At 38.2% G+C, this 14,805-nt stretch overlaps 1 protein-coding gene across 5 annotated transcripts in view; it reads right to left on the bottom strand.

Annotated features, from left to right (window-relative positions):
- LOC107688722 (beta-galactoside alpha-2,6-sialyltransferase 2-like) overlaps positions 1-14,805 on the bottom strand; it is an 83,365-nt gene that overhangs the window by 30,806 nt on the left and 37,754 nt on the right. For 3 of the 5 annotated variants that reach the window (XM_016486464.1, XM_016486459.1, XM_016486463.1), the window contains exons 2-3: positions 6,600-6,655; positions 1,410-2,385 (exon numbers count right to left, since the gene is read on the bottom strand). In XM_016486464.1, coding sequence (XP_016341950.1) covers positions 1,410-2,328 — 919 coding nt within the window. In that variant the 5' untranslated portion in view covers positions 2,329-2,385; positions 6,600-6,655. The remainder of the gene's footprint in view (positions 1-1,409; positions 2,386-6,599; positions 6,656-14,805) is intronic. The other 2 variants (XM_016486462.1, XM_016486460.1) reach the window with 2 other exon arrangements.

Raw genomic sequence — 14,805 nt, 5'->3', positions numbered from 1 at the left:
TGCGATATACCGGTAAAAATTCTCCACACGTTAAGAATTCGTCTTCCCGCGGTAATAACGATAAAGTCTAGTTGTTGACATATTTCTGTGTGCGACTGTGTGGAGTGACGTGAAGGAAGGCGGACATGAAATTGAGCAGCTGAAGCGACCCCAATAACGTGATATTTAGTCCCTGGAATGTGAATTTTACTGGAAGATTCCCGCCGAAAAACGTGTATTTTACCCCCGGAATGCGATTTTTACAGGGGAACCCTCCTCGAAACGTGATTGGACTAGTTTTATTGCGAAAACCTGGCTGGTTCGTAGGCGCCACCTGCTGTCAGAGAGTGCGTCTCATTCAGACCTGCTGTTTTTGTTTCGTGCAGATGTTTTATGTAGCAAATAAATAAATAAATAACACCTAAAGTCAGACCATTCTGTTTTTGTTTTAAATCCTGAAATTAATCTAAATCAAATCAAAAACAACGGTTTTTGAACAAATCATTTTTAATCTGTCATGATTAAAATGCAGTGGTTGCCTCTAATTTCAAATGGCTAGATATTTTTGTTTAAACCCAGTTTTTGTTTGTTATAAAGCAAATAGCCAATAAATAAATTTGCTTAAAAATCAGTATCAGTATCAGAATCCAATTTGCTAGTAAGAAAGAAAAGAAAATCTGAATTCTGAATCAGCTATGATCAGCGCATCACTAATTAAAATACTAAGTAAAAGGCCTCAAATTTGAAGTACAATCTGGGATGTCTTTTTCTATCAATTCTTCAATAGGTAGATCTTGTCTTTCATAAAGGCCGAGGTCAGGGATCTTGGGCCTAAAAAGGTTGGTGACCACTGCTCTAAAGAAACAGGATTCCCTAAATTATCGTCATTGATATCGTTATCGCAATAAATATAAGAAATTATCGTGATATATTTTTAAGCCCATATCGCCCATCCCTACTAGAGAGAATAATTGATTATTCTGGTCCACCATTTTATAAAATCAATAAGCAGGAATAAACCACTATTAAAAATCTGAACGATACTGATAAAGCTGTATCAGTGATAATAAGCATTTCATTCATTATTTTATGGAAGAAATCATTTAAGGCAGACATCAGATTTCAATACTATTCTGGTATTTAAAAAAAATGATACCATAAAAACTAAAATAAACCATTTTAATGCTTCTAATTAATTTAGACATAAAAACATCATAAAGTACAATATATGCATTAAAATATGCTAAATATTTAAAATACATGATTTTGCAGGGTTATTACATTTGTATTTTTAAGGATTGATGGCAAAAGACGGCGCAAATGTAAATGTGAAAAATAAATAAATACATTATATTATTTTATATATAATAAAATAATAATAATTATTATTATTATTATTGTTGTTGTATTATGCCAAGTTATTATCTCACCAATCTCCTTGCCATGTCCCGAGTGAAGCATGGCTCCGGCAGAGGTGACCACAGCGCAGGTCTGGAAGCCTGGCCCGTAGAGCTGGCTTAAAGGTAAGGCAGGTACAATCTTCTGCCAGCCTAAATTGGAAAAAGGCATCTCGGCCCCATCCAAAGTTCGAACCTTTTCCCCCTTCTTCAGCTCACACAACACCTGTTGGCCGCTCTGTTGCGCCTTCCGGTGCCCCCTGTAGGCCACGCCGTGTTTATTATTATTCAGATAGTCTTTCATAGCTCTCTGCAGGCGAGGACTGAGCATGTCCACGGACAAACTCCCTTTCCACAGGCCGCGCACTACGGATTTTGACCTGGGAACATAGTACTCATCCGGGTCAGAGTAGTCACGCATAGCCGCCTGTTTAGTCTTCCTCCTCCTGCCCTCGTCTCCCTCATCCTCATCTTCCTCTTCCCCTCCAACCACCTCTTCCTCGTCCTCTTCTTCATCCTGTTGAGGGGAATCCTGATTATACTCTTGTCTCTCACGGTTGCGACTCACAGCGGCCGATCTGGAACCCATGTCCTGGGTGCCGAATGCAGACCAGGCCGCCAGGCTCTGAGGGTCGGGATAGGGGTAGGCCTCCTGGCTAAGCGGACTGGGCTGGGGGTCGGCGCTGGGGTTTTCCTCCTGGCTTTGCTCCTGTTGGGTGTTGCTGGAGGCAGGGGGGGTTGAGGAGGTGCCAAGCCCCAAATAGGTGGCCATAATGGTGCGGGGGTTGCCCTGCAGCGAGGTCAGGCGCCGTGTGTCTGTGTAGGTGAGAGCGGCCGCTGAGTGCGGGTCGTCAACTCGGGACTCCATGAAGTAGGAGAGGAGCACCAGGAACAGCAGCACCCAGGCCAGCATGAGGCCGAGGGCAAGCCGCTGTTTCAGACTGGACTTCATCTTTCAGAAGTCCCCTCGGCCGCACGCCACTGCACTCCAGAAGGGTCAGCAGGAGGCCTACAACAGGACAGGAATGGTTAACCTCATAACACAATTTCAGATACAGATCACTAGCTTTGAAAAGAAATGATTCAAGTTGACCACTACGATACTCTAAACACAAATTTACATTTTCTATGGATTTCCTTCATCACAATTAAGAACTCTTAACTATCGAGTTAATTTGAGGTTGAAAAATGTTTTAAATATATATTAAACTACAAGAAAACAGAAACTACTACTACTACTAGAAAAAAAAGGTAATTAAAATAAATGTATGTACACATATAGACAGTGTTGGGGAAGTTACTTTTAAAAGTAATGCATTACAATATTGCGTTACTCCCTAAAAAAGTAACTAATTATGTTACTTTTATGGAAAGTAATGAGTTACATTACTTTTTGGTTACTTTTTTAATCTCGGCAGGGCTTGTTTGTTTGTTTTTAATATAAGTAGTTCTTCTTTTACAAATTAAAAGGCCCTTTCACAACAAAAGTGAAATGAATATGCCTCAGGCTGAAGGAAATGTAAACTCATATCTGTACAGTAGAAGGCGCAACTCAAATTGCATGAATATGATGCAGGAGAAGTTGAACACTATTCAGCATTAACAAAAATGAAACACAAATGTGTCATTTTTTGCTTAATGTGGTTGAATTGGATCAACGAAGTTCAGTAGCAAAGACATGAGCTAATAAAATGTGATTAAATACATGAATGATTTTTGTCTTATTTAAAGTGCCCCTATTATGCCATTTCCAATATTGCCTTTCATGCAGTGTGTAATGTAGCTGTATGTGGATGTAAACTATCTGCAAACTTGTAAAGCTGAAAGTGCACGATAAATAAAGTTATTGTCTCCCAAAATAAATAGACTCTGAACAGCTGAAACAAGTTGTTTGTAATTCAAATCCCACTTTCGTGACGGCTACACGTCACGGGGTAACACATTTGCATAATTCCCGCCTATGTTCTACGTTGGCCGGCCGCAAACAACTTGACCCCGCCCACAAACACATCTTCTCTAATCTCGGGGAGTTCAACGTGGGATTCACAAAACGCTTGCTGTTGAAAGATGGATCAGTATCCTGTTTATTTGGACCAGCTGCTCCACTGAATCACAACCTGTAAGTATGATAAATAACAGATGTTTATATTTTCTATAGAGTGTTCAAAATACAGAACTACTGAAATTGCCGTATCGTTTCCAAAACGCGCTGTACGCCGTAGACCAATCACAACAGACTAGGCCATCTGACCAATCAGAGCAGAGCAGGCTCATGGAAAGGAGGGTTTTAGAGAGACTGAATCTTTTAACTGCTTCGAACGAATCATTTGAGAATCGCTGGAAAATGAGGTGATATTAAATGCATATTTTGAGAAAACAAAAGCGTTTTTTGACCTTGCATGCATGTAATCCTATTGTAGGAGACTCTCAAAACAATATTAGGAACCGAAAAAAGGGCATAATAGGGGCACTTTAACATTTAATTGTTGCAGTTTTGTATAATACATAGTTTGCATTTGACTTTTTATTAATTTTGAGGAATATTGAATCTGTTTTTGTGCAGGTGAGATGAGTAAATACATATTCATATTTAGTCTAGAACTACAGTAACATCATGTTCACACAGCGCACACAACGCCTCTGCACTTACTAATTTCTCTCAACATGGCAACACGAGAGCTGTCAGTAAAGACATGGGAAACAAAGTAACTGAATTTTTCTTATTTGAAAAAATAACTCAAGATATTTCTTTCTAAATGAAAAAGTAATGCGTTACTTTACTAGTTACTTAAAAGTAATCTGATTACATAACTCACTTTACTTGTAATGCATTACCTCCAACACTGTATACATGTATATATATATATGTATATGTATATTAGTGCGGTGTTCAAAATATCGATACGACGATGTATCGTCACAGAGACGTAAACCCCAAAACAGAGCTTTACACTTGCGCAATACGGAAATATCTGCTAAATGTGCTACTTATATTTGTCAACCTGGCAACCAAGTGCACACGCGCTCTCTCTCCATTGTGGATAAACGCGCTTGATTTCTGAAAACACCACTTAGCTTGCAGTTTAGCGATCTCCACTTCAATATTCTATTCTCAGAAAATTGTAATTCATCGAGTGTTCAATTATGCGAGAGAGAAAGAGAGAGGCTGTGTATGTATGAATTACCACCGTTTTGCCGCGTTTCATATATATATATATATTTTTACCCAATGTCATTCCCTGGTGCATAAAGTTATTTTATCACTTTAAAGCCAGTTTAGTCTTAAACATCAAGCAAACAAATGGCTCTTACATTCATTACAAATGATTACATTGATAAAGTTATAGTTGCTAACTACTGTAGAACAATGACTGTTATTTGGTGACTACTTTCACTTGATTTCAAACATCTAAAAGTTGTTCAAATATTTAAAAGTTTTAGTTTAAAAGTACGCACTTGACAAGCTGCATAGAACAGACACGGTAACCTAGACACACAGTAACCAATTCTGTCAAAAACAGGAAAGACATTCTTCACGTCAGCTTTCTCTTTCCTTTGAGAAAACGGCCCCCTGAGACCACTCATGATACACCTTTTTCTGTATCGTTTCACTATTCTCTAACTGCAGATCTCAATTTAGACATGAGAACACCTGCTGTCATAACACACTTTCCATCGTCTATTTGTGGAAAAAAACAACAAACTAACAGAAAACACTGTCATGCATATCTGTCAGTCAGAAAAACAGGTAAGACTTCTGTAATCGAATTAATAAACTGAATTTGAATACTCAATAACCTGGTTTATACAGTAAGAAACAAATTTTTTTTAGCATTTAACATTTAGCCTTATTTTTACCATGTTATTACTTTTTAAATTGAATAAATGTAATTTTAACAGTGAACTGATTTATGCTGATTCTAAGCCATTTAAATAAATGCACTTTTGAAAATCTAATTTAAATAAAATCAAAGATAAGCAAATAGGTAATAAAACGATTGTCATGATTTTTTGAGTGCAGAAGTTTTACCTGTTTCTTACCAGTTTCATTTATATATGACTGACAAATATATCACATTAAGTTTATTGGCTTGTTAAATGTTAATGTGAAAACTGTGTAATCCAAATAGATGGAAATTTTACATTCAGTTCAAGTACATAACTTTAGGCCGGTTTTGATACTGAGCTAATCATATTTTCTATCCCCTAACCCAACCCCGGCCTAAATACAACCCTCACAGAAAGCGTTTTGCCGCGTTTCTCTATTAACAGTAAAGCTGTGGCTTTAATTCCTTTAGAAACAATGATGTTACCAGCTCCTCGTTGAAAAAGATAAATGTAGCTCTTGAGCGATTAAGCTATTTAGTTGATAAAACCGTGGGGCAGCACTAAAAAGTTTGTTCCTTAATGTCTGAGTGGCCTTGAGCGTGTGTGCGTTAGATACAGTGAAGACAGCGCGTTAGTTTAGAACTCTTCTAAAAAAAAAATAATCGTAGAGAGTGTTAATTTGCGCAATGATAACCTACCAGCAATGTAAGTGATTTTTTAAAACACCTTTTTCTGTATCGTTTCACTATTCTCTAACTGCAGATCTCAATTTAGACATGAGAACACCTGCTGTCATAACACACTTTCCATCGTCTATTTGTGGAAAAAAACAACAAACTAACAGAAAACACTGTCATGCATATCTGTCAGTCAGAAAAACAGGTAAGACTTCTGTAATCGAATTAATAAACTGAATTTGAATACTCAATAACCTGGTTTATACAGTAAGAAACAAATTTTTTTTAGCATTTAACATTTAGCCTTATTTTTACCATGTTATTACTTTTTAAATTGAATAAATGTAATTTTAACAGTGAACTGATTTATGCTGATTCTAAGCCATTTAAATAAATGCACTTTTGAAAATCTAATTTAAATAAAATCAAAGATAAGCAAATAGGTAATAAAACGATTGTCATGATTTTTTGAGTGCAGAAGTTTTACCTGTTTCTTACCAGTTTCATTTATATATGACTGACAAATATATCACATTAAGTTTATTGGCTTGTTAAATGTTAATGTGAAAACTGTGTAATCCAAATAGATGGAAATTTTACATTCAGTTCAAGTACATAACTTTAGGCCGGTTTTGATACTGAGCTAATCATATTTTCTATCCCCTAACCCAACCCCGGCCTAAATACAACCCTCACAGAAAGAAAAAAAAAAACACACCTTACTGTAGTTCCTATTTCCTTGAACCCATTTATCCTCAAACAGTTCGTCTGTCCCTGCAAGACAAAAGAAGACCGCAATTAGACGCAATAACAGTCTTTTAAAAGAGGAAACTTGAATCATCCCTGCTGAAATGCTGCTTAAACTAGCATAAGTTGGTTTGCTGGTCTTAGCTGGTCACACGGCCTCCTTCAGCTGGTCATCACAAAAACCAGCTGAAACAAGCATTTTTCCCCCCCGAAGAATCATGATGTCACTCAATAAGCGTCTAACCAAAGATGCCTCTGGACTTCATGAGTCTCTTCCTTAGAACACTCACTCACAGACTGGACATTTGGTTTTGTTATGTGCACTTTTGCCAGAAAGGTCTAGTTTGAAAGAAGAAGTGGATTCCCCAGCTTTAGTACACTTACATTGCTGGCTGTGACAATAACGCTGCTGGTGTGGCGGGAGAAAATAAATCCTCAGTGGCCATCTTCTCAAACAAGAACATCTGGACTCTGTCCAACAATGGATTAGTGAATCTAAAATCCTTACCAGTGGTGCTTTTAAAAGGGAGATACATTTGTCCAATAACTGATAGACGAACAGTCATGAGGTCTCTAAATTCATCTAATTTAGAGCTGCACCGCTACAGCAACCAGAACAGTGCTTGAGAACAATGTCATCATCTTCAACAAAACATTCCGCTGTGGGACTTCAAATGGCTGCGGTGAGCAAAGCTCCCATTATGCAGGATTCACAGGGTTATTCGTGAGATGTTGTGTTGAGATTAAAGAACAGTGTGTTGTGTATTTCTCAGAATGCTTCAAAAAAAGGCTGTTGGATGTTGTGAAATAGATCTTGTGGACCAATGATATTTCTAATCTAAGAGTTCAGACTGACTAGTCCATAATGATAATTTTAAGTTTTGTACATCTCAAATCTGGATTTATTTTCACATGTGGAGTCTGACTAACCAACCAACTGGTATGGTAGAAACTATGATTCAACACGCTTCCTGTGCTTTAGCCTTCCATCTCTCTTTTACTCATTCACACACACAGACAAAAGAGAAAGTGTTCACAGCAAGGCATAACCAAGCCAGCTGTAGGACAACACCAGACATTAAAAAATAGACCAACATGAAGCACGGTGTTGAATTAAAGGGATAGTTCACTCAAAAATAAAAAATCTGTCATTAATTACTTGCCCTCATGTCGTTCCAAATCCGTAAGACCTTCATTCATCTTCAGAACACAAATTAAGATTTGATGAAATCCGAGAAAAAAGATTTAGCAATTTTATGAAGCTACGAGAATACTTTTTGTGTGCAAAGAAAACAAAAATAAAACCTTTATTCAACAATTCTTCTTCTCCAAATCACGTATTCCACCATTATGGAGAGTAGCATGACGCACACGTGTGTGTTCCTCTGCACATAAACAAGGCGCAGCATATGAGTGTTCTATGTCAGCAGCACCATGCGCATGCATTGTTTGTGTGCAGAGGTACTCTCGATAATGGCGGAAGATGTGATTTGGAGGAGAAGAATGGTTGAATAAAGTCGTTATTTTTGTTTTCTTTGCACACAAAAAGTATTCTTTTAACTTCGTAAAACTGAAGTTGAGCCACTGATGTCACATGGACTGTTTTAACGATGTTCTTACTACGTTTCTGGGCCTGGGAACATTTCAGTTGCATTGCTGTCTATGCAGGTCAGAAGGCTCTTGGATTTTGTCAAAAATATCTGAATTTGTGTTCCGAAGATGAACGAAAGTCTTGCGGGTTTGGAACGAAATGAGGGTGAGTAATTCATGACAGAAATAATTTTTGGGTGAACTATCCCTTTAACATCTTAATGATGTAATACACAAATACAACTTGTGATTTAAAGGAATTGTAAGGATAGTTGGACCTCCAACTTTTTTAATTCCCCAAAGGTTTAATTTACAGTTAGACTAGTCACCATGTGTTTTTAGACTCTTTTTACCCAGTGAAATACTGCTGCAGCAGAGTAAAATATTACTGATAAATCCATGTCTGATGATGATGATCAGTGCATACAGACTGGAGAATCGTTTTCTTTGACAGTATTGACAAATCTACCATTTGTCAGTGATGAAGCAGCTCTTTATTGTGCATGCAGATTGTGAACAACTCTACTGAAGGGAAAGACAATTATGTGGACACTTTTTTTGTTGGGAACGTGTGACCTAGTTAGGCCTGGGCGATAAAACGGTATTGATATTTATATACTGTACACCCTCGATAACGATATAAAAAATGTTCGATATAGTGCACGATATAGGCACATGCCTGTGATGAGGGGATTGTGAATAAAAAAAACTATTAGTCGAATTTAAAATAAATTCCTCTGAATTTAATGACCTCCGATTGGTCAGCACTCCCTGAGTGCGTCAGGGAGCGTCATTAGTGGCGCACGAGATGCGGTGATGATGTGGTAAGTGACGTTGTTGCATTTTAATATTTTGTTAGTCTAACCCACGAGACGCGCAGTTGCTGCGTTATAAATGTGCTGCATTATTTTGCTCATTGCGCCCTCCTGTGGCCTCGGGAGACAAGCCAAAGCCAAGAGACAAGGTGTTTCTCATTGACTTGAGCAATTCTTGTCAGATTACACCAAAAAGTGTCAACTTCCTCTGAAGTTCTCAATAAAAGTATGTTCTTAAGAAAATATTACGATTTTTTTCAAGAATTGCACTTAGAAATATGCAATTTTAAAGAGCATCATGCCATTTAGAAGCATTCAGTGTAAAGAAGCAGCTGTGTGTGCGCGCGCATGTTTTTGAGGAGAGCACAGCAAAGGAGAGACTGAGCGTGACAGGATTTTCACATCAGTGAACAGTGAAAGTGTGACGTTGTGAAAGTACTAAGAGATAAAAGCAAAGGTGGAAACACATTAACAGTTCAATGTTCAAGTGCAGGGCGAAATTAATTACAAGGGGACCGACATAAAAATGGTGAGAGTCCAAAAAATGGAGAGATGTTGAGGCTTTAAACGTTACACTGCAGGACACTGCTGTCACTTCTTGACATTTCAAAGTGAACTACATGATAATTTCCTTATTAGAAGTTACACATAAGCCATAACACAGGATATGGTTTGGTTTAAAGTGAAAAAGAAAGAAAAAAAAAAAAAAGTAACAGACACTGTCTGCTTACCACATTTCCTTTCGCCTGAACCTGAACTGAAACTGACAGACACAAACACACTGTAGACACAGCAGAAATCTACATAAAACCCTGAGTGCAAGTCGATACGACTGGGCCAAGACATGGTAAAAGAAGCGAATAGACAGAAATAGAGAGAACGTACAAATAGAGGGAAGGACATAACAAGGGGCAACGGCAGTGAAAGAGCGGGGAGAAGCGTGGGAGTTACACGGCACATCCTTTACATTATTCATTAGACTCACAAGACCCATCAAACTGGGTGACTTCCCAGAGCTCTTTCAGGTCATTATGCAAGCCAGTAGCCACCCTCTCACACACTAAAACGCACAAGCAACAACACACACACACGCACACACCTTATTCCCAAGAAACATCTGCAGTGGCTTCAGACAAATTAATATCATGTGTAGAAGTAATACAGCACTCATTCTGGACCTGCACTGCAGTTTAGCATGAAAAACTACTTGTGAAAAGCTTCATTAGCTGGACCGGTTTCATTTCACAGCTTTAAACAGGTGTCAAGACCAAACACAACATCACTGGAATACAGGCCTTTACTTTCTCTTTAAAGCAAATAAATACAAATTTCAAAGAAGAGCATTTCAGTAGAATTTTGAACAATAAAGCAAACATTTCATTTTGCAAAACTCTATACCACAGAAACTCTAATACCACAGAAATATTCAAATATACAGGTGGAAAAAAAAAAATCAGAGACTTGGTCAATATTGTTGTTTCATTAGCATTAAAGTGCCCCTATTATGCCATTTTTAAGGTTGCTAATATTGTTTTATGAGTCTCCTAAATCAGGTTTACATGCACGTAAGTTCAAAAAACACATTAGTTTTCTCAAAAAATAGATTTAATTTTACCTCATTTCTAAATGATTCGTAAACAACTCGTGCGAAGCAGTTCAAAGAATCAGTCTCTCTAAACCCCTCCTTTCCGTGAGCCCTCACTGCTGTGATTAGTCAGATGGCGCAGTCCTTTGTGATTGGTGATTGGTCTACCGCGCACAGCGCGTGTCGGAAACGAAACGCCCATTGCCATGACGGAATGACAGCCCTGGAGACTTGTCAATACATAGAAAAGATGGTATAGATTGTACCTTACCAATTTGAGCCGGAGTCTGATGATGAAACGGTTGAACTGGCTGATCGACGAGACTGATTCGCAAGCACGACTGGAGCAGGATGTTTCTCAGTGGTAAGTGTCAAGTGTTAACAAGTTTGTGGTAATTACAAGATGTGATGAAACAAATTTACTCACAGCATCTTCTCGACATGATGTTAACCACACAGGCATTTTACTGTTTGTGGGCGGGCAAGTAACACACAGACGTAGAACATGGGCAGACATTATGCAAATGTGTTACTTCGTGACGTAGAGCCATAACAATAAGATTCGAATTCCTGACGACTCGTTTAGGTGATTGCGAGCACTCTTTTTTGATAGACAATAACTATTTATCGTGCACTGTCAGCTTCACAACTTGGCAGATAGTTTATGTTCACATACAGCTACAAGACACTGCATGAAAGGTAATATTCGAAAAGGCATAATAGGGGCATTTTAAACGGCATAATAGACAGAGGCAGGTAAATTAGGCCTAAAGCACAAATAGCTCAGAGATGCAATATTTTGTTGTCCTGCCTGTTTACTATGCATTCACCAAGACAAACAGTGACTGTTCACATTTCAGGAAACAAGTTTTTTTTTTCTTATACATAAATTTTTTGTGGCGTTAAAATTTGATATAAATACAGACGTATGCCTTATCTAAACATTATCCTAGTTATTTATTAACTGGTGTTAACAATTTACAGTTAATACATGTTTATGTTAAATGACTAGATCCTTTTCTTCAGAAATCATGTAACCATTTCCATTTAATGGTGATAACAGTATGTGTTTTTATATCAGCTAAACAAGCAAACTATCCTTGATTGGATCTAATCAAACAGAATAAGTGGTTTCAGCCACCTGTTAGTGGTTAAACGGATCGTAGTTGATCCGTGATCCGTACGGACCAAGCGCCACGGTTTTGCACGCATGTGATCCACGACTTAATTGCAAAATTTAACCATAATAGAGTATGTTAATCATTTGTCCGTATTTACACAAGCAAGCGAATTTTAAACCATTCCAGAGAGAAAAGGCGAAAGGGAACTCGATTTGTTACTCGCGCGCGGTTCTCTACGCGCACAGCCACACACGCGTTTCAGACGGCGCGCGAACACCGAACTGAATCCTCTTCTGAATCCTGAACAGACACATACACATAAAATTATGACAAAATACCCATCATTCAGGTAAACGCAGTCAGTTATGTCTCAAGTGAATGAAAAAAGCTGAGAAAGAAATCGGATGTGATGTGTACCATTATATCATTTCCGTGCATCAGGTCTTAAAGGGACAGCGGCCTATAAATACTGCTGCTGTCATTAATGATCATCAAACAACAAAACAGCTGTGATAAAAATCTATATTTAATTTATACAGTGAACACTATGCAGTGTTATTTTCCCTAATTATTACATTTCTGTATTTGAATACTACCAACCTTATTTTATTTGTAACATATTCCTGTTGTATTTATCTATGCTTGTAATTTGTGTATTTGTTCTTATTTTTACTGGCTGTTCTGTTGTCTCTTTAATCATGCTTAAACTTTCTTAGTTAATCTAGTAGTACTTGCTGTGGTATCAAAGAAGTACATCGCTTTAAGTAATAAATGGAAAGCAAGTTCAATTGAAATATTTTTTTTTTCTTGCTGATCCGAAAAATGATCTGATCCATGGGTCAAAAACCGTAATGTGATCCGAACCGTGAGATTTGTGATCCGTTGAACCACTACCACCTGTGTTTAACATTTGACTACCCATATCAACGCTATTGATTTACATAACATTTCATTCAGTATTCAGTACCATGGACTGCACTGATCAACCACAGTGTGCACTATGCTAAACTGTGAAGGTTAGCCAATCATAATCATTTTATATATTATCTAGGGTTGGCGATAAATCATCATATAAAACAAAATATATCTTGATAACAATAAGCTCTCAACATTTTTACTCTATATGGATTAATCTAACAGTCACAACAAACATGAACGAGACAACAGTAAAACATTCACAGTTTCATTTGAGAAAAACTACCATTAAATAAACGTTGAAACTTTCATGAAAAGCCACCAAAATAAAAGTTTGGTTTAACTAAGAAATTCTGACAGAAATACCTTACTACTGCATACCAAACTGTACTTCTCATAATAATAATAATAATAACAACATTTATTTTTTCTTTCATGTTTTCATTCAGTTCTGTTGTGCAGCATCATTTGACAAAAAATGTGATGTTTTGTTGTAATTGTCATTCCATACACCATAAAGGCAAAGCAAAAAACAGGTTTTTAACATCTTTGCAAATGTATTAAAAATAAAAAGCTTAAACGATTCCATTGCAGATGAAATTTAGGGACAGATGAAATTTAGCTCAGGAGCATTCATATTGCTTGTAGATGTTGCTACACTTCAAGTGAAGTTAACCTGTGGCAAATTCAATTGAATGGGTATGATTTGAATGGGTTATGAAAGGTCTAATAGCTGAAAATGCATATCAGCGCAAAAACCAAGCCCTGAGGTCAAAAGAACTGCCTGTAGAGCTCAGAAACAGGTTTGTGTCAAGCCACACATCTGGGGAAGAGTTCAGAACAAATTCTGCTTCATTGAAGGTTCATAGAAGCATGTAGCCTTCATTATCCATAATGGAAGACGTTTGAAACAACTACAACTCTTCCTAGAGTTGGCCTCCTGGCCAAACTGAGCAACTGATGGAGAAGGACTTTGGTTAGAGTGGTGACCAAGAAGCTGATGGTCACTCTAGTTGAGCTCCATGATCATATATGCAGATGGGAGAAACCTACAGGACGACAAACATCACTGCAACACTCCACTAATCTGGGCTTTATGTCGGTGTGGCCAGACTCAATCTTCTCCTCAGTGAAGCATATATATATATATATACACATATATATATATATATATATATATACACACACACACACACTATTGTTACTGGGCTAAAAATACCTTGCTAATATTAATACATTTCATTTCACTTGATGGGCCCAGTGAACGTGTTGGCAGGTCTTTAAAGCTACAGTAGCAGAAACGGTCCGTTTCATTCTGAGGGTCAGAGAGCAGATCACACTTCTGGCGGTCCCGCAGAAATCTGTTAGACCATTTTATTCTCCCACGCTGACAAACCCACAAGCGTTTCATCAATTTCACCAAAGACAACGTTTGCACTCGAGGCTTGTTCTGTCCTTGTGGAGGGCAATCAATATACAAGACGAGAAGCAAAAGTGAGAACAGAAGAGATGAAGGGATTTCTGAGCAGATAACCTTGAGACTGCCGTTCTCAATCCAGTCCGTCTCTGGGTGACCCTGTTTTGCGTTTACAGTGCTCTCCATTACGGATGAGCAGGCAAGAGCCCTCTGAAAGCCTCCCCGCCGCAGTGCAGCGATGAGGGGAAATCAACACAGAGGTAATTTGACTGCACGTACATGGAGAGCGGATTGATGAGCAAACACATGCTCACTGCCACACACTGAACCCATTAACCTGAACCCTTCATCTACATTGCTAATGCACTCCGGTAACCCAATCCACCTCCAGACATTTCTACAGTCGCGCAGGATTCTTCACGTCACCGAATCCATAGTCTTCTTCAAAAGCGCAGCCGTGGCATTAACCCGAGCCATGCAGTCCGGCTACATCTTCTCCAACACCAGGGGAGAGAAATCACACCTGCGCCTCGGATCTGGCATCCATTTAGCACTGCACAAATGCACATGAGCTGTACAAATGTGCTGCCTTCACCCAGCTGGAAAAATGTCTTAAATAAACCAACACAGATTTCACCAGCAACCAGAAATAAAGCCACCATCTGGACCATGTCCCTGAGAAAAACAGAGACAGGCAGAGGAAAGGACAAAGACGACAGCAAAGAAGGAAGGTG

This window comes from Sinocyclocheilus anshuiensis, unplaced genomic scaffold, assembly GCF_001515605.1.
Source record: "Sinocyclocheilus anshuiensis isolate Anshui unplaced genomic scaffold, SAMN03320099.WGS_v1.1 scaffold9, whole genome shotgun sequence".
In the NCBI taxonomy this organism is placed as follows: Eukaryota; Metazoa; Chordata; class Actinopteri; order Cypriniformes; family Cyprinidae; genus Sinocyclocheilus; species Sinocyclocheilus anshuiensis.
This window is presented reverse-complemented; position numbering and strand designations above follow the sequence as displayed.